The following is a 22,782-nucleotide window of genomic DNA, read 5'->3' on the forward strand; positions in this document are numbered from 1 at the left end:
GCAGAAATGGAAAATGATAATTGTCAAAGGAGTAACAGGAGAACAGGCACAAGATTAATGGAATTTAGAAAAAGCTATTAATTGATGTAGCAATTCTACGAAGTGATTTGTAAACACTCCCAAAATACTAAAAAACAGAGGCAAAGTATTCATCTTTACAAATGTATCCTAGTAATACTTTTATTTGTAGCAAAGAACTAGAAATTGAGGAGGTACCCATTAAGGGAATGGTTGAACAAATTATGGTATATGAATATAAAGGCAGATTATTATACTGTAAGAAATTATGAAATAGGTGGAGTAAAAGAAAACTGGAAGGACTTTTATGAATTGATACATTTAATATAAGTGGACTAGAAGCATAATCTGTTCAATGACAATAATGAAGAACAACTTTGATAGACATTAGATCTCTGATCAATGTATTGAGCAATCACAACTTGAGGAGCAAAAATGGATCATTCAAAATGAGCTATATATTTTTTGTTCATGGTCAATATGTGGACCTGTTTTTAATATAATAACTCATTACAAAGTGGGTTTTTTAATTGGGAAGGGATAAAGGGCTAATGGTTATGCAAATAAAAATATATTTTTTAAAAATGAACAGAAGAGAATAATTTTAGAAGAAAATACAGCCTTTGGAAATAATATGACCAACTTAGTATACACTTTATCTCTTTCATTGTTCTTAATTTTTTAATTAACATTTATTTTCTCCTTTCTTCATTTAAAAAATGTTTAAGGGGCAGCTCGGTGGCGCAGTGGATAAAGCACCAGCCCTGGGTTCAGGAGTACCTGAGTTCAAATCCGGCCTCAGACATTTTGACACTTACTAGCTGTGTGACCCTGGGCAAGTCACTTAACCCCTATTGCCCCACAAAAAAATGTTTAAAAGAGACTTGTAAGAAATATGCATAGTCAGACAAAACAAATTCCCACATTGACCATGTTAAATGTGTGTCTCATTGCACATCTTGAGTCTGATCACTTCTCCAGCAGGAGGTTGAGAATGTTCTTCAACATCCATCTGCTGTTTAGTGATTGCATTGATCAGAATTATTAAGTCTTTCGAAGCTGTGTGTTTTTATAATGTTGCTATTGAATAAATTGTTTTTCTGGTTTTGCTTATTAGTCTCTATCAGACTAATGATTCATATATTATAACAGATCATAGTCCCCAAATTTCTCTGAAACTGTACTTTCTTATGGTGCAATGATGTTTCATTATGTTTGTAAAAGAATTCGTTTTCCCAGTTGATGAGCAAATCTTTAGTTTCCAGTTATTTACCACTATAAACAGAAATGTTATAATTATTTTTGTAAGCATTTATCCTTTTCCTCTTTTTTTTTGATCTCTTAAGGGTATAGGATGGAATGCAGCAGGCAGACCCACCAGCAGTTGCAAAACTCCAAGCATGAGGTGATGAAGTTCTGCACCAGAATGGTGGTTGTGTTAGAAGAGATAATTGAGCATATTTGAGATATGTTGCAAAAGTGAAATTCAGTAGGTCTTGGCAACAGATAGGCCATGGGAAGTGGAGTGGGGTAAGAGATAAGTGAAGAGTAGAGAATAACAAAAAGGTTGTAAACCTGAAGGACAGAGAAGATGATATTGCCTACTAAATTAATAGGGACGGGGAGGGGGGGGTGAAGGAAAGATAATGAGTTTGGTTTTGTACATGTTTAGTTCAAAATATGTACTGCATATTTCAAGATGTATGAGATATAGTTGGAGATGCAAGACTGGAGGGCAGCAGTAAGTCTGAAGTAGGATAGGAAGATTTGGGAATCATTAGCATAGTGCCAGTCATTAAATCAATGGGAGTTAAAGAAATCACCAAGTGAAGTAGCATAGAAGAAGAAAGAGGACAGAATCCTGAGGGATGCCTATGATTAGAAGGCATAAACTAGATGAGGATCCAATAAAGGAAATAGAGAAAGAGAAATCCTAGGTAAGAAGAGGAGAGTGTTATTCTGAAAACCTAGACAAATGAGAATATCAAAAAGAGAGTGATAGACATTGTCAAAGGCTGTAGAAAGGTAAAGTAGTATGAGGACTGAGAAAAGGACATTAGATTTGGCAACTGAGATCATTAGTAACTTTAGAAAGAGTAGTTTCAGTGGAATAATAATGTCAGAAGCCAGACTGTAAGAGAGTTCTAAGAAGTTAAGAAGAGAATAAGAGGAGAGAAATGTAGGCACTTATAGTAGACTTCCTTTTCAAGGAATTTAGCTACAAAAGGTGAAATAGACACAGGAAAATAGCAGGAATGGAAGGATTGAGTGAGTAGGGTTTTTTTTTTTTGAGGATGAGGCATACATGGGCATGTTTTTAGGCATCAGGGAATGAGCCAGTTAACAGAGAAATTGAAAATAAGTGATAGAATGGGGATGACAGAGGAGGTAATCTATTGGAGGAGATGGGATAAAATGGGATTGCCTGAAAAAGGAGGTAGTAGAAGAAGGCATGTCATAGTATATGAAGAAGAGGCGAGGAGACCAAGCATTTTACAAAATTTGCCAAATATCCCTGCTTGCTTAGCCTCATTAGTTTTATAAAACCTTTCTCAATCCACAGACAAAAGAGAGAGCAAAGACAAAACTGGCTTTTTTTTCATATAGAAACCTGGTCCATATTGAGCTTTCCAATCTACACGGAGCTCTCCCCAAAAGATTTGGGACCTGCAAGTATCTTAGCATTTCCCCTTTTCTCAAATGAGAACTCTGTCCCAGGTGGAATAATTTCCAATCATTCCTTCAGTTCATAAACCCATCCAACTGGAGTCTGTAGAAAAAAATATCCCTTTCTACACAGGGCACACCGAAACAAAAACTTTCACTTTCAACTCAGGGCACTCTAAAATTCTCTATGGGTTCCTCTAGTATGGGCAATCCACATAGAGTTCCAGGAAATTTTCTCCAGCTCCCTTTCCTAAAGAACACTTAAATTCCCCCATGGATCCTTGCAACTATCAGGGTAAACCAAATGGAATTGTAAATTCTCCTATCAAGAAAAAAAGACAAGTGTGCTCAGTGAGAGGAGTAAAGACTTTCAGCTGACAGTTTTCGGTATAAGCATTCTCACCCCAGGAAGTTAGGGAATTTTGCTTTCACAAAAGACAAGCAGTTACTTGAGTCTCTTCAGGCTTTGTAATTTCTTCAGGTGCTTTTGGCTTCTCGTTTTGAAAGAAAAGGTGGGGGGCACCTAGGTGGCGCTGTGGATAAATCACCAGCCCTGGATTCAGGAGGACTTGAGTTCAAATCTGGCCTCAGACACTTGACACTTACTAGCTGTGTGATCCTGGGCAAATCACTTAACCCTCATTGCCCCACAAAACGAAAACAAAAAACAAAAGAAAGAAAAGGTGGAAGAAGCCAACTCTACTTCAGGTTGCTGAAGGAAAAGACTCTGGGAAGAAGCCAACACTCTAGCTTACTATACTAGAGGTTTGGGGGAATTATCCTTTGGGTGAGATCTCTTTTGGTTGAGCTGTATTACCCCACTCCCAGCAGGATAGCTCCTTTACTCCGTATTGTCTGTATGTATACATATATCTGTATTCTCTCTCTGCCTCTGTGTGTGTGTGTGTGTGTCTCTCTGTGTCTCTGTGCTTTTGTCTGTCTCTTTCTCTCTGTGTCTCTGTCTCTCTTTCTCTCTGTCTATATGTTTCTGTCTCTGTCCCTCTGTGTGTGTGTGTGTCTCTGTCTCTCTCTCTCTCTGTCTATATGTATAAAATTTTTCCCCTATGATTTCTGTTTGGCTCTCAAATTTGATAAGTGGTTTTCTTTGCTAATTAGTATGTGGAACTAGTATTTTGAGGGGAAAGGGTTAATGTAAAGCTGGAGGTCATTCATTTTCCAATAATCAGAAGGTTAGCTTGAACCCAAAAATACATCCCCTAGAATAATTCTATTCAAGGGAACAACTAGATATAATTCTAGCCTCCCCCCTCCCCCCAAAGAAGAGCAGAATAGTGGCTTCTGGCCTCATTCTTTTACTTCCTCTCTCAGCAGGAATTAAAGTCTCCCTCAGAGAAGAGTTTGGGGAAAAGAGGCTAGAGATATTTACTCTACCTCCCTTCAAGTCACACAGCAATGCCCTTATGCTACATATGGGAAACAGCCCTCTTTCATTTTCTCTTTCTCTGTTTCTGACTGTGCTTCTCTGTCTGTCCGTCTGTTTATATATACATGTGTGTGTACTTCTTCCAAAGAAAGTTAATTGCAGTATGCCCTCTTTCCCTAGGCAGATTATTGCCACAGTTGCCAAGAGATGGACTTTAATTTAGCTAATGCTTTTTTCATTTTCTTAACCTGTTGGTTTACTGTTGCTATGTGCAAATTCATCTTGTAATATCAAGTGAAAGATTATTGAACTGTGTTGTATGGATGGTACAGATAAAAATTCAATTCTGTTCTGTAAGGAACTTGGAATTCTTGAAACTGTTCACTGACATGCCTAAATTCTAGACTATCGTTATCCCCAAGTGAAAATCGAAAAAGGGCCCTTCCCCAGATCTCTAACTGCATACCAGTCACAACCATACTGGGGCTTCACATTCAAGCATCCCAGAACCTCCACGCAGTAAACAACATAACCTTTTCTCTCCTATATCTTGTTCCTCTTCTCTACGCTCCCTTATATTCTGTAAATACTTCCTCTGCTTAACCGTTTACTATGTATACCTTCACTGTATTCCTCAAGAAAAGAAGATCCCAATGAACTCATACTTTTATTCCTTAAATTCCATCAGGTTAAGTATCTTTTCCATTTTTCTGTATTTGAGGATCTTACTTATGTCATAAATTGAGATAGTACTGGGCCAGAGCTATGAGTACTGCATTCTATTCAAATTCTTAGAAAACTTTCTGCTAGTGATAAATCTTCATTATTATAAGTCAGGTACATTTACTAGGAGAATCTGCTAATGGCTTGCACTTTCCCTGTATATAACATCACAGACATTTAGTAACAAATTCACATGATCAATATTATTAGAAACCTGAAACTAAAGAAATAACTCTTGAAGTAATATTTGGTGAAGAAATATTGCCACCCAGTGGATAATAAGGAGATAACTTGTCATTTTCTCTTAACTAATACAAATGATTTAAATAGCCCCTGATTGTGCTCCTGGAGCCAGTCCTACTAAATTACACAGCCGGTTGTGAAAATGTGGATCTCAACTCCCCCAAAAGGTGCTAGAAGGCAAAAGCATTAATATTGTGACTTGAGAAATGGTTTTTAATAAATTTGTGAATGACAGCTCCATGATGAGTTATATAAGGTCAAATGTGTACAACCAAAATTGGCAGAAAATTAGAATAGCTTTATTATGAGATTTAACATATAGCAATCATCCAGAGTATACCTGTGCAAAGATAGTCCACCTAGCACTGGGATTGTAGGGTTGGGAAGATGGGCTTTTATACACAAGGGACTACACAAGCAAGGGATTTTCCAGGTGACTCCAGGCTGTCTCATGGTTATCAGAAGGGCGCACAATGAAAACATTCTATGGTTTGAGGGAGAAGTTGCATCATCTGTTTGAGCTTTGGCTATTGCGAGATTCATAGGGCCATAAAAAGGGGACAGAACACTAACGTAGATAACGACCAGGGACAAGATGGAGGGACTTTATAAAATGGAGTCACTTTGGTTACTTTGCTACCTACAGTTATCTCCAGTCTTCATTCATCCTTTGAACAATAACAACATATACTAACTGATAACGTGCTTTGCACTAGGCGCTCTTAAATTCTGGGGATACAAATACAAAAGTGAAACAGACCCGGATAGTAAAGAATTTATATTCTAATGGGGGAGACAACTCATATGGGGAATATTTCAGTGTGAGCAGAGAGATAGCAAAGGTGGTGACTGGTTGGATTATTATTCTCAGAGAGTGGGAGGAGCTGTGCTGGTTTCATCTAAGAGGAGCCAGTTGGGTAGTCATTTACCTAAAAAAAGAAGTAAAGGGACTGCCTGCTTATTTAGAAGACAGTGGGGTCCTGTGTGGGGAGCCTCTTCTTTTCTTTGACTGTCACCTCCGTGTCCTTTTTTCTTCCTTTGTACTAGGCTGGCATCTCAAGGGGAAGAAAATTCTTGCAGCTGGAAGTTTAACAGGTTTGGTCCTGGCAAAATTACTTAAGAAGAACCCTGGTGAATGCTTTATTGCTTTTAGGAAAAGCCTCATTGACTGGTTGTTTCATGGGGACTATTAAGCTTTTATGGCTTGAATGCCAAGCTGACTTGTTGTCTTTAAAGACTGACGAATCTTTTCCTGTTCTCCTGCCTCACAACCTCTCCCTCCAACTCCCGCTCTGCACTGTCATATTCCCCTTTAGAGATCTATCATGGGGCAGAGTGGAAAGTTTTCATAACCCAGGCCAGCTACCTTGGAGGATAATGGAAAATAGATAAAAAGCACAAGAGGGAACAGACTTCCCCCTGAACCTTAAACCTGATTGGGAAGTGGTGGTAGAGAAGGGAGGAGACAAAAGGAAGTGACTCATGGCATGATGAGGAATAGAAAACAGATTCTCTTAAGTAGTTCAAAAAAGAATTGTTCCCACACCGAGACCCTGTGTGTGGGAGGTGGGGAAAGACAGGATAGGGTAGCAGCATGGAGGAACTATGTGACCTGGGTTTATGACAAAAGATTGAAAGAAGGTAACTTGAACACAGGCTCCTTGAGGGCAGGGACTATCTTTGTCTCTTTGTATCTCCCCACTTAGTGTAGCGCCTGGTACATACTAGGTAGGTACTTAATAAATGTTGATCGACTGATTGATCTTTCCAGCTTTGTAGACAATGCCCCAAGTGTAGGCTTCACAAACTAAGGTTCATCTCCATGTAAAGGCAATGCATCAAAGAAATATTTTAGTGGAAGGTAAGTATTTATTTATCATGGATTACCACACACACACACACACACACACACACACACACACACACACACACACACACACACACACAGCCTCCTTTAAAGCTGGACTATGATACTATGATACGTATGTGCAGGGCATTCCAAAAGTCTTAGTGAATATTTATGCTATTAGGGCTTTGAAAATACCTTCCATATACACTGTATGTATATAAGATATGGTGGTGTGTGAATATGTAGAATGCATGTACACATATAGGTATACAAATGTATACTTATATGCTTTATGTGGGGGGATGTGTATGTATAAGGATAGGGATTAGATCACTAATTTCATTGGTACAGAGCACTCCCAAATAAGAATATTCTGTCAATGTAAGTCAATAACAAATCTCTTCTTGTTTGTTGAAATAAAATCATTATTTCTTTTATAATGATATTTGGTGCTTGCTATGTCCAGGGCCCATTGATTCTTTTCTCAAAGGAAGTATACTTAGTGCAAAGGTGCAAGGTTTTTGTGTTGTCTGTAGTTTTTCTTTTTCTCTTTCCTTATTAGTAATCCATGATTTTTGATGTATTTACTACTATTCCACCCACTATTCCCACGTTTTGCAATGATACCACTGAGTATCAAAATGTACATAAGTGTAGGGTTTTACCATGTTTTTTATAGACTTGCTCTGCCTTTTCAACCTAGGCAACTGACATAGGTACATGAGCTATGATTGTTTCCATGGTGGTCTTATTTGCAAATATTCAAGAACTGAATGCTACTTGGTCAGGCCTTTGCTTCCACTATGTGGCACAGCCCCACTGGGTATGTGACTGAGGAGTTTCTCTCTGCTTCCAGCTTCTGACCTCAGCTCAATCCATTGGCTACCTTCCCTTATAAGAAATTTGGACTCTGCTAAACCCATGAAAATAACAAGCCAGAGGTATTGTTATAGCTCTTTTAAGAAAGTAGTGGCAGATCTAAACAACAACATAATTTTTAAATGATCCATAAACTTTTATTGACTGACTTGGCATTCTCCATGTGAGGCCCTTGTTCAGTGACCAATAAGAGGACATTCTTACAAAGGAACTGGATCTTAGATATCATAAGATTTTTGTTATAAAAGAAACCAGAGTAAAGAAGGAAGTTGAAGGTAAATGGAAGGATGGGTGACAAATACTCTCTAGAGAAGCAAATAAAGAAATTGGCAAAGTTCGTTTTAACCAGACCATAAGAAAACTTTTTTCTCTTTTATTGTAGTACTGATAAGTATTTTAAAGTATTTTTTAAAAAACAGCCACAAATATAATTATATTTACATTGGGTACAACGATAGCAGTTGCAGAGAATGAGGGAGTAGGGAATTCCATGAAAAAGCTCTCTAAATTTAACTAACATATACTCTGATACTTGATGGTTTCTGCAAAGTTGGGAAAAGGTGAGAATGGTGAGAAAAGTATGGGAAAGCATAGGTTACAGAAAAGGAATGAGAGAGAACAAACACCTGTGGACTAGACAGATGTCTCATATCTTTATGTTATGAACAATTTCTTCAAGAAAAAGAATTGACACTGAACATGGAGAACAGCAAATACCATAAAAATAGATTTTATTTTGACAGGAAACATGTATGATTGATATGGGAGTTATATCTGAATCAGCTGTCTTTATATAGTCAGACAACCAACTTGTCAGTATAGAGAGAGATTAGAATTACAAAAAAGGAAGAAGAATGAGAAAAGGATATGGTGATATAAAATTGCTCTGTCCTAAACCTCAAGTAATCACTAATGAGGAATGGGAAATAGGCACCAGAAAATACATCAAGAGCAATTACAATAATTTTATATGCCAGTTAAACTTTGTAAATCTACCCTTTAATAAAAAGGCCAAAGATTCTAGAAATTGCCTTAGTAAATATTTGACTTTCTTATCAAAAGAGATGGGAGACAAAAGCAAAGCTTGTTTATAATATAAATTAATTTGCAAAATCTTAGAAAGAAAAATGATGGATAATTTTAAGCAGTAGTGCTCATAAAGCAGAGGAAAAAACAGGATAGGGCAAAAACAACTTAAAGGAAGTTTGTGAAGAGATACCACTAAGCAAAGTCCCAAGGGCATTTAAGATGATAAGTAAAGGAAGGCAACAACTAGAAAAAATGGAAAAGATCTGTAAAGATTGAGAAACTTTTCATTTTCAAGTACAGCTCTTACATCCTAGTCCTATACATACTTAGAGGTAAAGTAGATATGGCACTAAGGAAAACAAAGATGGAAAAATCAGTGAAATGGACCACATCTAGAAGTGATCCAATTTCAAGAAATAACAATTTCAAAAGAATAGTAGAATTGATATGCAAGATATATAAAGAAGGGAAAGATACCAACAGCATAGAAAATATTTTAGAAGTTAGGCAATTGAGAAAACTTTAAGAACTACAATTCTATATACCTAGAGTCTCATCAACACAAAATATTTAAATCATCTATACATGAATCAGGGGCACCCTCAATGAGAGTATTAGTAAGGAACAGGTATGAAGTCATAAATGATTTACAACAATGCACATCTTCACTATTTTATAATTGACTGAAAGATGTAGAAAACCATGTGTGTGTAAATATAAAAATATATATATAATTTGTGTGTATATATACACACGTGTATGTGTGCATGTATATGTGTACACACATACATGTACATATACTATTTTTACATATACTCATATACATCATATACATATAAGAACCCATTGCTCATACTGTTTGTTGATTCCCATCTCTCTGACTTATTATTTGTCCTTAGGAAAACAAATCCCTTTTTCTCTCTGGGCCTCAATTTCTTCATCTGTAAAATGGGGGTTGAACTTTTTAGGTCCCTTACAGCTCATTTGATCCTGTGAACTCATATGAAGAGTAATCCCCATTCTAACATCCCTGCAAAGCCATCATCCAGATTCTATGTGAAGACCCCCAATATCTTCTGGAGAAATACATTTTGATTGTGGGCAGCCTTAATTAATATGAAAGGTTTTTTTTCTATTTGCTTTGCTATTTTGAAATGAAATTCTTTGGGCATTTAAATAGTTTGTTCTTTAACAGGGGGTTAATGATAAACATTGAAATAGCAACTTTTTTTCCAACTTAAATAGAATGTATTCTGAACCAAGTTCTTTCCATTAAAAAAGCCTAAATGTTCAACAGAGTGAGTTAAAAGCAAACAAACAACTCCCCCAAATAAGAAGCAAAAATAACTATGTCACCCAACCCCAATTCCTAATCAAATTCCTATAGTAGGCTTTATTAGGTTACACAGAAATAAAAACCAGCAATCTGAAAATAATGTTTTATTTGATTTTTGTTATATCATAAATGTCAGCTATTTTCAGAAAACAAAGCTAAAATTTCACATTTCGGAAATGTGGAAAAATTCACATACAAATCTTCTACAGGAACTATACAGAAATATATAAAGCATTAATCATTGTTTTTAAGAACTAGTTAGAATGCCCCACATTCTACAGTTTTGCTCAGGTACGTTGTTCAAGTGAAGTACATTGTTCAAGTTCAAGGGAACTGCAATGAAGCGAGGAACCAAAAGAAAAATATTTTATAAATGTTAATTTATATATTTTGCATCTATGTATTATCTACAGTAGTGCAAATAGATCATAGCATGCAAGCAGTAGTTTCTAAAGAAATGAATCAACATCATGTATACAGTTTCATAAAAATAGGTATTACCTCAAAATACAGACTATTCATACCTTTGGACACTGATTTTAAAATATTTTTTGCATTGACTCTTGCTTTAGGGAAATGAGGGGAAGAAAAGATATTAAATAATTCCTAACCAAGTGAAGGATTACCTTCCACACTAAGCTCCAATAAGATTATATATTAGAGGCACAGAGGGCAGAGTTCTGGCCTTTGAACCCAGGAAGACCAAGTATTAAGTCCTCCATCTGACACTTCATTGTTGTGTGACAGAGCAAGTCAATTTTCCACTCAGTGCTCTAGGCCAGAGGTGTCAAACAAATAGTGCATTTCTACCACCAACATTTCCTACTGGGGATTGAACCAGATCAAAATGTAATGGGGAAATATTTAACAAAATAAATAAAAATATAACAAGACATTGTCGTTTCAAATTCTTTGTGAACCCATTTGGGATTTTTTGGCAAAGATACTGGAGTGGTTTGCCATTTCCTTCTCCAGCTCATTTTACCAATGAGGAAACTGAGGCAAACAGGGTTTAGGGACTTGCCCAGGGTCACACAGCTAGTAAGTGTCTGAGGCCAGATTTGAACTCAGGAAGATATCTTCTTGACTTCAGACCAGGCATACTATCCACTGTGCCACCTAGCTGCCCATACAAAAGGACAAAGATGTTAAGATCTGGTTTTCTAAGTCAACATATAGCTGGCAAGGATTCTTATGAATGGTTTCTCTTTTAACAGGCCACAGTCTTTAATTGGGTTTGACACCAGTTCTAGGCAATTCTTGAATACTATAAGATACAGTAAAGATGCCAACCTGCATTGGTAGAAAGGGCTTTCTAATCTAGGAGTTCCCTATTATATATATATATATATAATATATCCAATTATATTATATATATATATATATATATATATATATATATATATCCAGTTCCTCTCCCATAGAACCAATCATTCTAAATAGCTTAGGTAAAGTACCAGATATATTAAGTTTTTCAATGCACAATTTCCTTTAAAAAAGTGATCATCTCCTTCCTTTTTAGGAGGGAAAGTCAAAATATTACAATCATTTTGCAGTACTTTCTAATCATCATTTATATGACAGAGACTTTAAATCTAAATCCTTTAGTGGCAAAACCATAAAGTAAAAAAAAAAATGAGATTCACACTGACTGATGTCTTGAAGCTAGAGACCATTATATTGTACCATAATAGATATCTTTAATGAGAAAATGTAAAGGTTGAAAAATAAGAGAAAATTTGAAGTTATGAAATTCACTAAAAATATATCGCTTTCAGAAGCAGCAAGATGCTTGGTTTGCTTTAACTAACACATTCTAATCTCTTAGATCCAAGGGTTTAAGGTACTTACTCCATATGCATAAACACATATCCACACCCATATATGTATGTGTGTATATATACACACATATAATATGTGTGCATATCTATATATGTGTATATGTATGACTGGACTATATAAGAAAGGGGATTGTGTCAAAAGGTGTTCAACATTTGAACCAAATTTTTATTGTTCATAGTGGAGAATGCAGACAGATGAATATAAAACTCTGTATTGCAGATTATAAAGATTATTTGTCTAAATTCCAATATTGTCTAATACATCTAAAAAAAGTTAAAACAGGGGTACTAGTATGGGCAGTATGTATCTAGTGGTGTTCCATTTGAAGTTAAGGGAACTGGCCTTAGGTGACAACAGAGACCAATGAACAAATTACCAAAGAAATGGTACACTCTATAGCTAACATACATGATACAGTTCTTGGAACTGTTTAAAATAACACCTTAAAATGATTACACTTAAAAGAATGATATCGTGTAAAAAATAACAAAAAAATAACATCTTTTGTTAGCAAAATTAACTAGGTTAGTATTCCTTTCTTTTTTCTTTAAGTGGGGCAATGAAGGTTAAGTGACTTGCCCAGGGTCACACAGCTAGTGTCAATTGTCTGAGGCCAGATTTGAACTTCAGGTACTCCTGAATCCAGGGCCGGTATTTTATCCACTGCACCACCTAGCTGCCCCCAGGTTAGTATTTCTAATGAAATATAAAATGAAATGTGCACATTAGAAATATATTTACATTCACATGCAAAGCTTAGTGACACCTTTTCATTTCCTTTTAAAAAGAGAATCAGCCATATTCTAATTATTCATTACATATATATTAAAGAAGAAATAGTAGCATTGCTATCCAGCAAAATGCTTGTTGAAATGTACAGTGCTTTGGTAGAATGAAGGGTATGACATATCATACCTTTCCTTAAGATTTGGCTGAAAGATTAGATGTCCAATAAATGATCTTAAAAAACCCTATCATAAAACAAGCAAGAACAGAAACTACCTACATTAATTATGGTAAAAGGCAGCAGATAGGCCAGATTCAATGCTAGTTACAGAAGAATCCATATTAAATTGTTCACTCATACTAAATAAATTGAAGCAAAACCCAGTTACTGAATGCTTGAGCTTTTAGTATAGATTTCTAGCAAAATGAGATTCTATCATGTTTTAACTCCTTTTTTTTATACTTATCAATGGTTACTATATAGTGAAAGAATCCCAGTGGCTTTCCTCTAATAAACATATGGTAATTTACTTACATCATGCCATTTTTTTAATGTATGGAAGATTTTTTTTCTTGATGTATTAAGTCAGAACCTCTGCCCCTCCAAAGAAGTTCAAATCCCTTCTTCTACCTGCTCTAATAAACCAAGTAGCCACCTCAGCTGACCTGTGGAATACATATTTAAGTACCTGAAGTAAATCCATTCTAATGAACTTTTCTGACTGCTACTTCAGACATTGATTTCTTTGGTTTGAGACAACATTTACACTTTTGCTATTCCCTAACCTAGTTTAGCCATAAGAATTGGGGGAGGAGGGCATGTGGAGAGAATGGTGAAAGAAGGAAAATGAAACAGGTGAAATCAAACTTCATAGTATTATAGGAGAAATATTTCTTCTTTAAGTTCAGTGTGGAGGGAATTGCTGCTGAAATAAAACTACAACCATGTAGAATTTGTGGAGGTAAGACAAACCTAGGTTCTATTATGCTTAATCATAGGTTCAGATCTGAGAGAAAAATAAACCTGAACTCCAATTACCATTGTAACAACGCCTCTTATAGACAAAATTACATCAGTGACAGAGAAATAATTCTTTTACATACTGCAATCTTGTTTATCCCTTTTAGGTCCCCAAAATGAAAGAAAAGATAGATTCCTATGCTTCCCTCAACGTCATAAAAGTTGAACAAACTTAAACAGTCAAAATTTCAAACATCCCTTAAGGGAAATTAAACATTCTAATAGGTAATCTAAATCTGGTTACAAATTAAACACTGGGTTTGCATAATCCTACACTTAAAAAAAACATAAAGGGGGAAGCTAGGTGGTGACATGGATAAAGCACTGGCCCTGGATTGAGGAGGACCTGAGTTCAGATCGAGCCTCAGACATGTGACACTAGCTGTGTGACCCTGGGCAAGTCACCTAACCCTCATTGCCCTGCAAAAACAACAACAAAAAACCCTTAAAAAACAACAACACATAAGGCTATGTTGTAAGGTCACAATGGGCTAACTGAAAAGGAGGAATTTATATGTTATAAATACTTGGCCCCACGTGAAGGGAAATTCATTCACATATAAAATATTAGGGGAGGTTCTAAAGTTAAATCACTGTGCTCCCTTCTTCCTCTTATTTGGTTTATCTCAGGAATGTCAAGAGTCTTCACTTAATACTATCATTATTCCATGAGTCAAGTTAATTATACATAGAAATAATTAACACATAAACATTAAGTAAGATAAAGTTAACACTAACAAAAGATAGGCTTTCAACCAAAAGTTGCAGAATGAATGGCCCTGAGCTTCAAATAACAAGAATTTGTAAAAGGATTTAAAAAAAAAATTCCCTTACAGTAGTGCTTCCTGAGCAAGCAAAAAAAAAAAAATGTACCCAGTGTTTGCATACAAGGGTACTGATTTTATGTGAGAGTTGAGAGTCAAGACATAGCAAAGGGAAAATTGTCAGAAAACATGGTGAAACCACTTTTGCTGGTAGGGAGATTTCAAAGTAGGTTAGCTCATACTCCATCAGAAGAAAACAAAACTAGTCTGGGATGAACAAAGGGCATTCTTTCTATTATCTCAAATTAATCTCTCTCAACTTTAATTTCTTAACCGATCCAATTATAGTAAATCAAAAAAAGTCAGAGATTTTAACCTGACAAATGCAACCATACAAGGCAGCAGTGTGAGAAGTAAAGAATGATTAAAAAGAATGAATGTATTTTCAAGATTATTTCCCATGAAAATTCTGCTTTTGAAAATATGGAGAAAATAGTGATGGAATAAACATGATATTCCCTTTAAAGAGGTATACTATCAATTTCCTTGGTAGAATTTAGGAGGTGGAATTAGGTTTTATTTGTTTTTAAAGAGAAAAAATCGTCTCAGCAAATTGCTGGTCTAGTGATTGCTGTTAGCGCTATGGGCTTTAGAACAACAATGGGCATATTTTCTTGGGATTGACTGGGACACTTGCATAAAAGCATAAAACATTTAAGATGCCTTTATGTCAGCTCAGTGACATGCCTTCACAAATGGTCAGAAAGGGATAGCTTCCTGACCACAGAGCTGCTGAACCTGCAAATATGGAAACAAAAATTTGTGTTCCTGAATCACTACAACATAAGAATAGGCACTAAGTTTATGGCAGTGAGGTAGCTGAGACAACTGAAACTATGGGGTGATTTGGAAGAGGAAAACGGTGTGACAGGGCCATTGTGTTTTTCAAAGTCACCAACAGAAGTTCACAGGCTAGCAGAGAAAAAATGGTGAAAACTTGTGTTAGCAAGAAAAATACTAAATATTAGTATACGCAAGCACTAAGTAGGACATTGCGTTCTGCTTAAAGATCATAAAGTTTATGATTTACTTTTTTCTTTTACATCTCAAGGAAAAGCAAATTCCTTCTAAAGCATATAATAAGGAATATTAGAAATATCATGCAAAAAGAATTGCTTTTAGGAAATCCAAAATACAAGAATTTAAGCCTAAAAACAAGAAAATAAAGGTTTAAAAATAAAACATTTACTGAAATTTCTTATTTGTAAAAAACCAAAAACAAACAATTCTATTCCCATAAACACTATACTTGGAAACTTTCTCTAATTCATGCTTTTTAATAATCATAGCCCTAATTAAAAAGGAAACCCATAAGCTCTGGAGACCTCTAAATGTTCCATTTTTTTCACATCAATGACATGAAATTAAAAATATTTTTCTTTTGGCAGACAAAAGGTCTCTGTAGATTTAAAAATTAGTTTTATGATCAGATTGAGAAATCACCATACTATACTAATTTCAGTAAAAAAATCATGAGAATTATCATTCCTTAGTTTAGAGCAGAGCTCTATGAAGAAGTCAGAGTCTAGGGCAAGATGAAAGGAACCAATGTCCTGTGGAATGTAAGCTCATTGTGGGCAGAGACTCTCATTTTGCATTTGTATTCACACTACCTTAACAGTGATATCAAACTCAAATACAAATGGATCACTACAGGCTACATACTGACTTAGAAAGCCACAAATTGACATGATCTACATTGTATTTTTATTGATTTTGTTAAATATTTCACAATTAATCTGGTTCAGGCCCCACTTGGGAGTTTGGTAGACTTCATGTGACAAGTGGGTTTTCAATTTATTTATTTTGGTGAGGCAATTGGGGTTAAGTGACTTGTCCAGGGTCACACAGCTAGTAAGTGTCAAGTGTCTGAGTTCGGATTTGAACTCAGGTCCCCCTGACTCTAGGGCCAGTGCTCTATCTACCATGCTACCTAGCTGCCCCTGACCAGTGAGTTTTGACTTTAACATCTCTGTCTTACAGCTACCTAACAAATACTTATTGAATTGAATCAAACATTTTTTTGCCAAGGGATTCATCCTAAATGGTCTAATTGGCTCTACTATCAGGGGAAAAAGAGGCTTAATAGAATTCTGAATAATATCCAAGTCTTCCTATGTCACCTTTATACTTAGTAACTGAACGAGACTGGAAAGATCTGTTGTCTCATATAACATCATAGGGCCTTAGAGTTAGAAAGGAGCTGAGAGAATCTGTCTAATGTTGCATGTCAATCTTTTCATTTCCTTTGCTCTGGTTTGAGAAAAGAGCTGGTTTTTGAATTAAATAAGGAATTAAGTCCTATCCTTTGGGCTCCTGGGATACTTCCCAAGGAGCAGCTATAGTTTTTGAATTCCTTTAGTTCAGGGTCATCAAACTATCCCCCAGTGCCTAATCTACCAGTTGCCTGTTTTTTGATTACCCACAAGCTGACTAATTTTTACATTTTTCAACGCAATAAAATTTTATTTAAAAATGTAAAATAAATTCTTAGATCACTTCCAGTAAAAACAAAAAACAAAAACAAAAAACAAGCAATAGCCTGTTGTTTGCCAAACCTTGCTTTAATGTATACATTTACATTTAACATTTTTTATACTTTCAAATGATACTTACTTCTGAGATTAATTTCTCATTAGTTTCCTGGAGAACCTGGAGCCTTTGGGGAACTTAATGCTTTAAATATACTTGTACAAAAAGTGGGGCTCAAAAAGTTTTGAATAAAGATAAATTTAAAAGTTCACCAATAAGATTGCAGTAATCCCATGTGAAGCTTTCTAAGCAAAATGTATAAATTATATATCTTCTGTCTTGAGAACCATTAAAAATAAATTATGGGGGCAGCTAGGTGGCACAGTAGATAGAGTACCGGCCCTGGAGTCAGGAGTACCTGAGTTCAAATCCGGCTTCAGACACTTAACACTTACTAGCTGTGTGACCCTGGGCAAGTCACTTAACCCCAATTGCTTCACCAAAAAAAAAAAAAAATTATGTACTTTCATTTTTGCTCTGTTAATAGTAACAGACCCCTGGAAGAGGACAGATTTGAATTTGCATAAAAACTTAAGCAGGTAGAAGCTATAACATGTTTCATCATTTCCTCCTAATTGGTTTAGCTATATAGGTTAACTTAGACACATGACAGAAGTACTATTTCCTTTTTACTATATCTCTGAGAAAGGGTGCCTTAGAAGAATTTGATTTTTGAGAAAGGTTTTGATTTTAGAGAAAAAGTAATACTTTAGGCAATATATGAAAGAGTGCATCTCTAAGAAAAAAGCAGACCTCCAAATGATTTATTTTACTATTTTCAAGAAATGAAGCAAATGTAACCATTTATGAAGGCTGATGGTATACTTTATGAGAAATAACACATTTGGCAAACCACACAAAAATGAATGTTTAGAAAAGCTGTATTTCAAATCTAAGCATGATGGAGAAATAAGTTTAACCCTTAAAAATAAAGCTACTGAGGGAAAGCTAGGTGGCACAGTGGAGAAAGCACTGGCCCTGGATTCAGGAGGGCCTGAGTTCAAATCCGACCTCAGGCACTTGACACTTACTAGCTGTGTGACTTTGGGCAAGTCACTTAACCCTCATTGCCCCACAAAAAAATAAAATAAAAATAAAGCTACTGAAAGTACATGAATAAAACATTTCAGAGGACTTGAAGAAAGACTATTACTTTTTTCTAAAATATTTTGATGTAGTTATGATCTCATTGATGTAGGCATTCCCTTCAATGGTACAGATCATAATCTATTCATGTTTTCTTATCTTGTTTAAGTATTATCCATATCTTCCCATAAATTCTCCAGATGAATTCCATCTAAATTTTGCTAGGGGTCTTTCCCTATATCTCTTAATATTGCACAGATAATATTGGAGCACATGTTTCTCACCATGTGATTATTATGTGCAATGATTTTCAGTTATTATAGCATTACTAGAAAAATAGGTTTTGCTTCAAAGGGAATATTGGGATTGATGAATGTGCCATTTTCTCGAATGCTATCCAGCCTTGTCTTTTCCTGCTTAATTCTCAGCCTAGATTATTGTCTATCTGCAGTGCTGATGGACCTGGTCAATGGGCTAAGTAACCAAGTGCATTTCATTTTCAACAATAGGTATTCCTCATCTATAATGTCTTGATTCTTCATCCAGTCCACAAAAATATCAACATAAGAATTAAATACCTCTTCTATGAGAGATTTGCCCTAAAGATTCTCCAAGATGACAGTATCTCTTGTCTAATATTCACATGCTTGTTTATTCCTCACTTGATATTTGTAAGGATTGATTGTCATACAGTTGCCACTATCATGATATCTATGGATGGTGGAAAGAGTGCTAAATTTGAAACATTCCAAAGGTGTTGTTCACCTATATGGACTTGGGCTTAACCTCTCTAGACCTCAGCTTTCTCATTTTTAAAACGGAGGGGACCTCTTATGTACCTTCTAGCTCAAAATCTATAGCCTTAATTTTGACCAATGTAGCCGTAAAGGCTACATTATTTTATACCTAACCAGATACTATAACTATGAACATACATTCATACACACATGTAAAACGAATACGGAATAGACAAAGTGGGATCCTATAGTCTCTGTCCCTTCCTTTCAGTCAGTTGTATAACCATAAAGATATAATTTGCTGTAGAATATAATTTATGAAAATGTTTCTACCTCATATTTTAGTAAGGGTTTCCTCCATATGTTTGTAGATTATTCTCATAGATATTTGTAGAGGTGAGAAAGTATGTATGTGAGATGGTAGGTATCAATATAACCAATATACTGTCAATCATTTTTCTCCATAATAATTCTGTCGGCAATTTTTTTCCCAATTATTTGGTCTCTTCCCCTTTTTTAGATATCTTGGGAATCTACCTCTCAATGCCCTCAGTATCTGAAGTTTTAAAGGAAATTAAAAGACAGGAAAAATAAAACTTTAGAGACATTATTATTTTAGAAGGCTTCATTGCTTTTGAAATACAAGAAAATCAAATCCTGAACAAAAGAGGACCGTCTTTAGAAACTTAGTACAATAAGAGGTACAGCAATGGATCCAATAAACAAGATGGGGTTGACTTTGAGATGGAAGTAGTACCACCAACAAAACTAGAAATGTCATAATGTCTACATGGCATACCCCCTCAAACACACACATCTATGTATATGCACATAGATACATATACATATACATACATACATACACCTCTGCAAATGAAACTTTCCAGTTTGCTGTTGAATACTATTTCATGAATGAACAGGCTTGTTAATAAAGGATCTTCAAAAGAAAATCTTCAAATATATTCTCCCCAAGCAAGTTATTATGGGAAAAGAAAGAGCAGTTTTCTCTTTCTCTAATTTTGTTTTTGGTTAGATTGTTCATGAGGTCTCTATATTCAGGATTTGCTTTTGCATTATTTCTGCTTACTTCTAAGGCAAATCTAGTCTGGAATTAAAGCCCATATAAGTCATTTAGATGCTGTTCAAATTATATAACTTCAGGGTACTTTCCAAAAATAAATTCAATCCTTAATATTCACAAATACTTTCTTATCAGCCAAGACACATACATAGAACCCAATTCATAAATGCAAAAAGATCTCCATGTATTTGTCAACTAAATCATTCAACTTTTGCTTTCAGTAAAATTCCAAGTTTTTCTTTACCCCTTTCTAAGCCCTAGGGAAGGAAAAAGTTAGTTTCTTACACTACCAAGATTACAAAATCAGGTTAGCAATATTGATGTTTTGATATTTCTAGGATATATGAAGGTGTCACTAAGAAGTAATAGTAACCTGAGCATATTAGTTTTTAAAAGCATTGTAAATTATTGTCTGGCTTCAGAAGAACCAGAGGCACTATTTACTAACTCCCGTTCAATCAGCAATGTAGTTTGCCTAACTGACCAGCACACTGATATGCTACTATGCAAAATAATCAAATGAAAAGACTTCACTGAATTTTTTTTTAAACACTGGATGTAACCTTGGAAATAATCTAGCTCAAATTCCGTATTTTACAGATGAGTATATAGTGAGATTGAAAGTGGTAAAGAGACTTCTCTTATTAACAGAATACTTCCCTAAAAAGATCTTGATTTACATTAGAATTGCCTACCACTTTTTTTGGTGTTTAGGAAATATGTGTACAATGTGGAGAGAGTCCTGAATTGTTGAAATCTAACATATCAAACATTCCCTGGCATTCCTGCAAGACATATTAATAATTTCTACTCCAAAGGATTTTATATCATTTTCTTACAATTCAAATGAGTGGAAAAAACCTACCATAGGCCCAACTTGGTTCAAAGTTTATAAAGTGAAATGGCAATAGTTAGTGCTGCATGTAAAGATATAACATCTTCCCTTTTGTGTAATGTAGCTGAGATTCAGTGAAAAGAAATTGGTTAGTAAAATTACACAGAAGTACATAGTCTGCTCTAGGAAATACCCTCATAAATATCTCAACCACTTCCACACAAATCACAATAATTGCTAATAACATATAGTCAACATATGGTGTTTCCATTCTACAATGTCAGTTTTACATTCACTGTCTTAGCCTAAAATTCACTTTTAAATGGAACCTTTAGTTTTTTGGGTTTTTTCTTTGTAGTGGTCAGATCCAACCAAGAAGCATACCATCCACTGAAGTGAAAGAGCTACTAATTTTTATTACCTGAAACATGAAGTATCTGGAAGACATTTTTTTCAGATGAGTTGGCCAAGTTTTATGTTTATTTCCTTTGTCTTTTAAAAAAAACTATTCTCAGTATGTTACGCAAATTTTAAAATGTGGTTTAAAGGTGTATGACTCAACCTGAAACATTTTTTTTTATCCTTCCACAAAATCTGAACCTTAAATGAGACCAGTTTGTAAATCTGAGACTCCTTTAAACAGTCAATTACAATTCTTTAATCTAAAATATTTTCCACAAATAATATTTAAAAGATACATTTTTGTATGTGAATGAGATTTGTACATTTTTGGCATGGGAAGTTACTTCTTGAGAAAAATAGTCATAAGGAGACAAACCTTAGAAAATTAAAATTAATTTTTTAATAAAGAAAAAGAAAGAGAAAGATAACCCTGTGTTCCAGCTTCTTATCTTCCCATCCTGATATACAAAGTGATCAGTTCCTGAAAAAGTTCTCTATGAAGGAATTGCTTCATAATTCCATGTCCAGGACCTCAAGTCATCTTGTCATAAAGAAGAATTTTGTAAAGGAAATATCCAGTCACCAGTAATATTTTAGGTACATCATCCTTGAGTATTAAATTTTGCTTTTTTTTTTAAAAAAAAACTCTTCTATATCTTCTTCCTAGTTAAAATTATAGAGGACAATGGAGAGGTAACCCAACCCAACTGGTCTGAGAAGTTGAACACTTGACATCCAGAAATGTAATATAGTTTTTAGAGTTGGGTAAGATACTGACCTGAAAACACAAGACAAGTGCCTTTAATTGCAAATTTTAATTTTCTCCCTACTAGAATGTTTTACCTCTCTGCTCGGATTTTATATCGGAGGACAAAATAGGCAATGAGGCGAAGGGAGATGAAGAAAATCCCAAGAACAATAAAGTCCAAGTAAAGTTTGGCATTTTCCACATCCAGTTCTTTCAGTATGGCTTCTGATTTCTGAAAGTGGCAAGTTTCTTCAATGTCACAATGAAGATCTTCTCTATCCAAACCATAGATGGAGAGAATGACTCCCTCAAACCCATACCTAGGAAGGAAAGCATTGATTATAATCTAAGAATTTCACCATCACACCAAATCAACAATGGTTACTTTCTTCATCACACTAACCTAGAATTCTAGAATTTTAAAGCTGGAATGATGCTAAAAATCCCTTAGTCTGCCTTTCTCATTTTGTAAATGAGAAAACTGAAGCCAAGATCATTAAAGTTACTTGTTACAAGTAACCAAGCTGCTTGCATAGCTACTTAGTGTGTGAGCCTTCACTAGAGTCCTGTTTTCCTGAGCCCCAATCTAGTACTCTTTCTGTTACCTGACCCTCCACATTTTCTTCTTTATTAGAAGGATAATACAGTCTATATATTTTGTCTTCTGCTTAGATCTCACTCTGTTTTCTCCCATCACAAGTACATTTAACATGGCAACATATTCTACTCTTTCATATACTGTCTCTATTATCATTATCTAGGTGTCTTTCTCTTTGATTTTCTGTTGCTTCCCTTTCTTTTAAAGAAAACTCTCCCTTAG

The 22,782-nt window shown here is 35.1% G+C and overlaps 1 protein-coding gene across 1 annotated transcript in view; it reads right to left on the bottom strand.

Moving 5' to 3' along the window:
* Positions 1–11,137: 11,137 nt before the first annotated feature.
* Positions 11,138–22,782, bottom strand: part of ABCG1 (ATP binding cassette subfamily G member 1) — a 121,325-nt gene continuing 109,680 nt past the window's right edge. The window contains exon 15 of the mRNA XM_043994629.1: positions 11,138–22,282. Coding sequence (XP_043850564.1) covers positions 22,054–22,282 — 229 coding nt within the window. The 3' untranslated portion in view covers positions 11,138–22,053. The remainder of the gene's footprint in view (positions 22,283–22,782) is intronic.

This window comes from Dromiciops gliroides, chromosome 3, assembly GCF_019393635.1.
Source record: "Dromiciops gliroides isolate mDroGli1 chromosome 3, mDroGli1.pri, whole genome shotgun sequence".
NCBI lineage: Eukaryota > Metazoa > Chordata > Mammalia > Microbiotheria > Microbiotheriidae > Dromiciops > Dromiciops gliroides.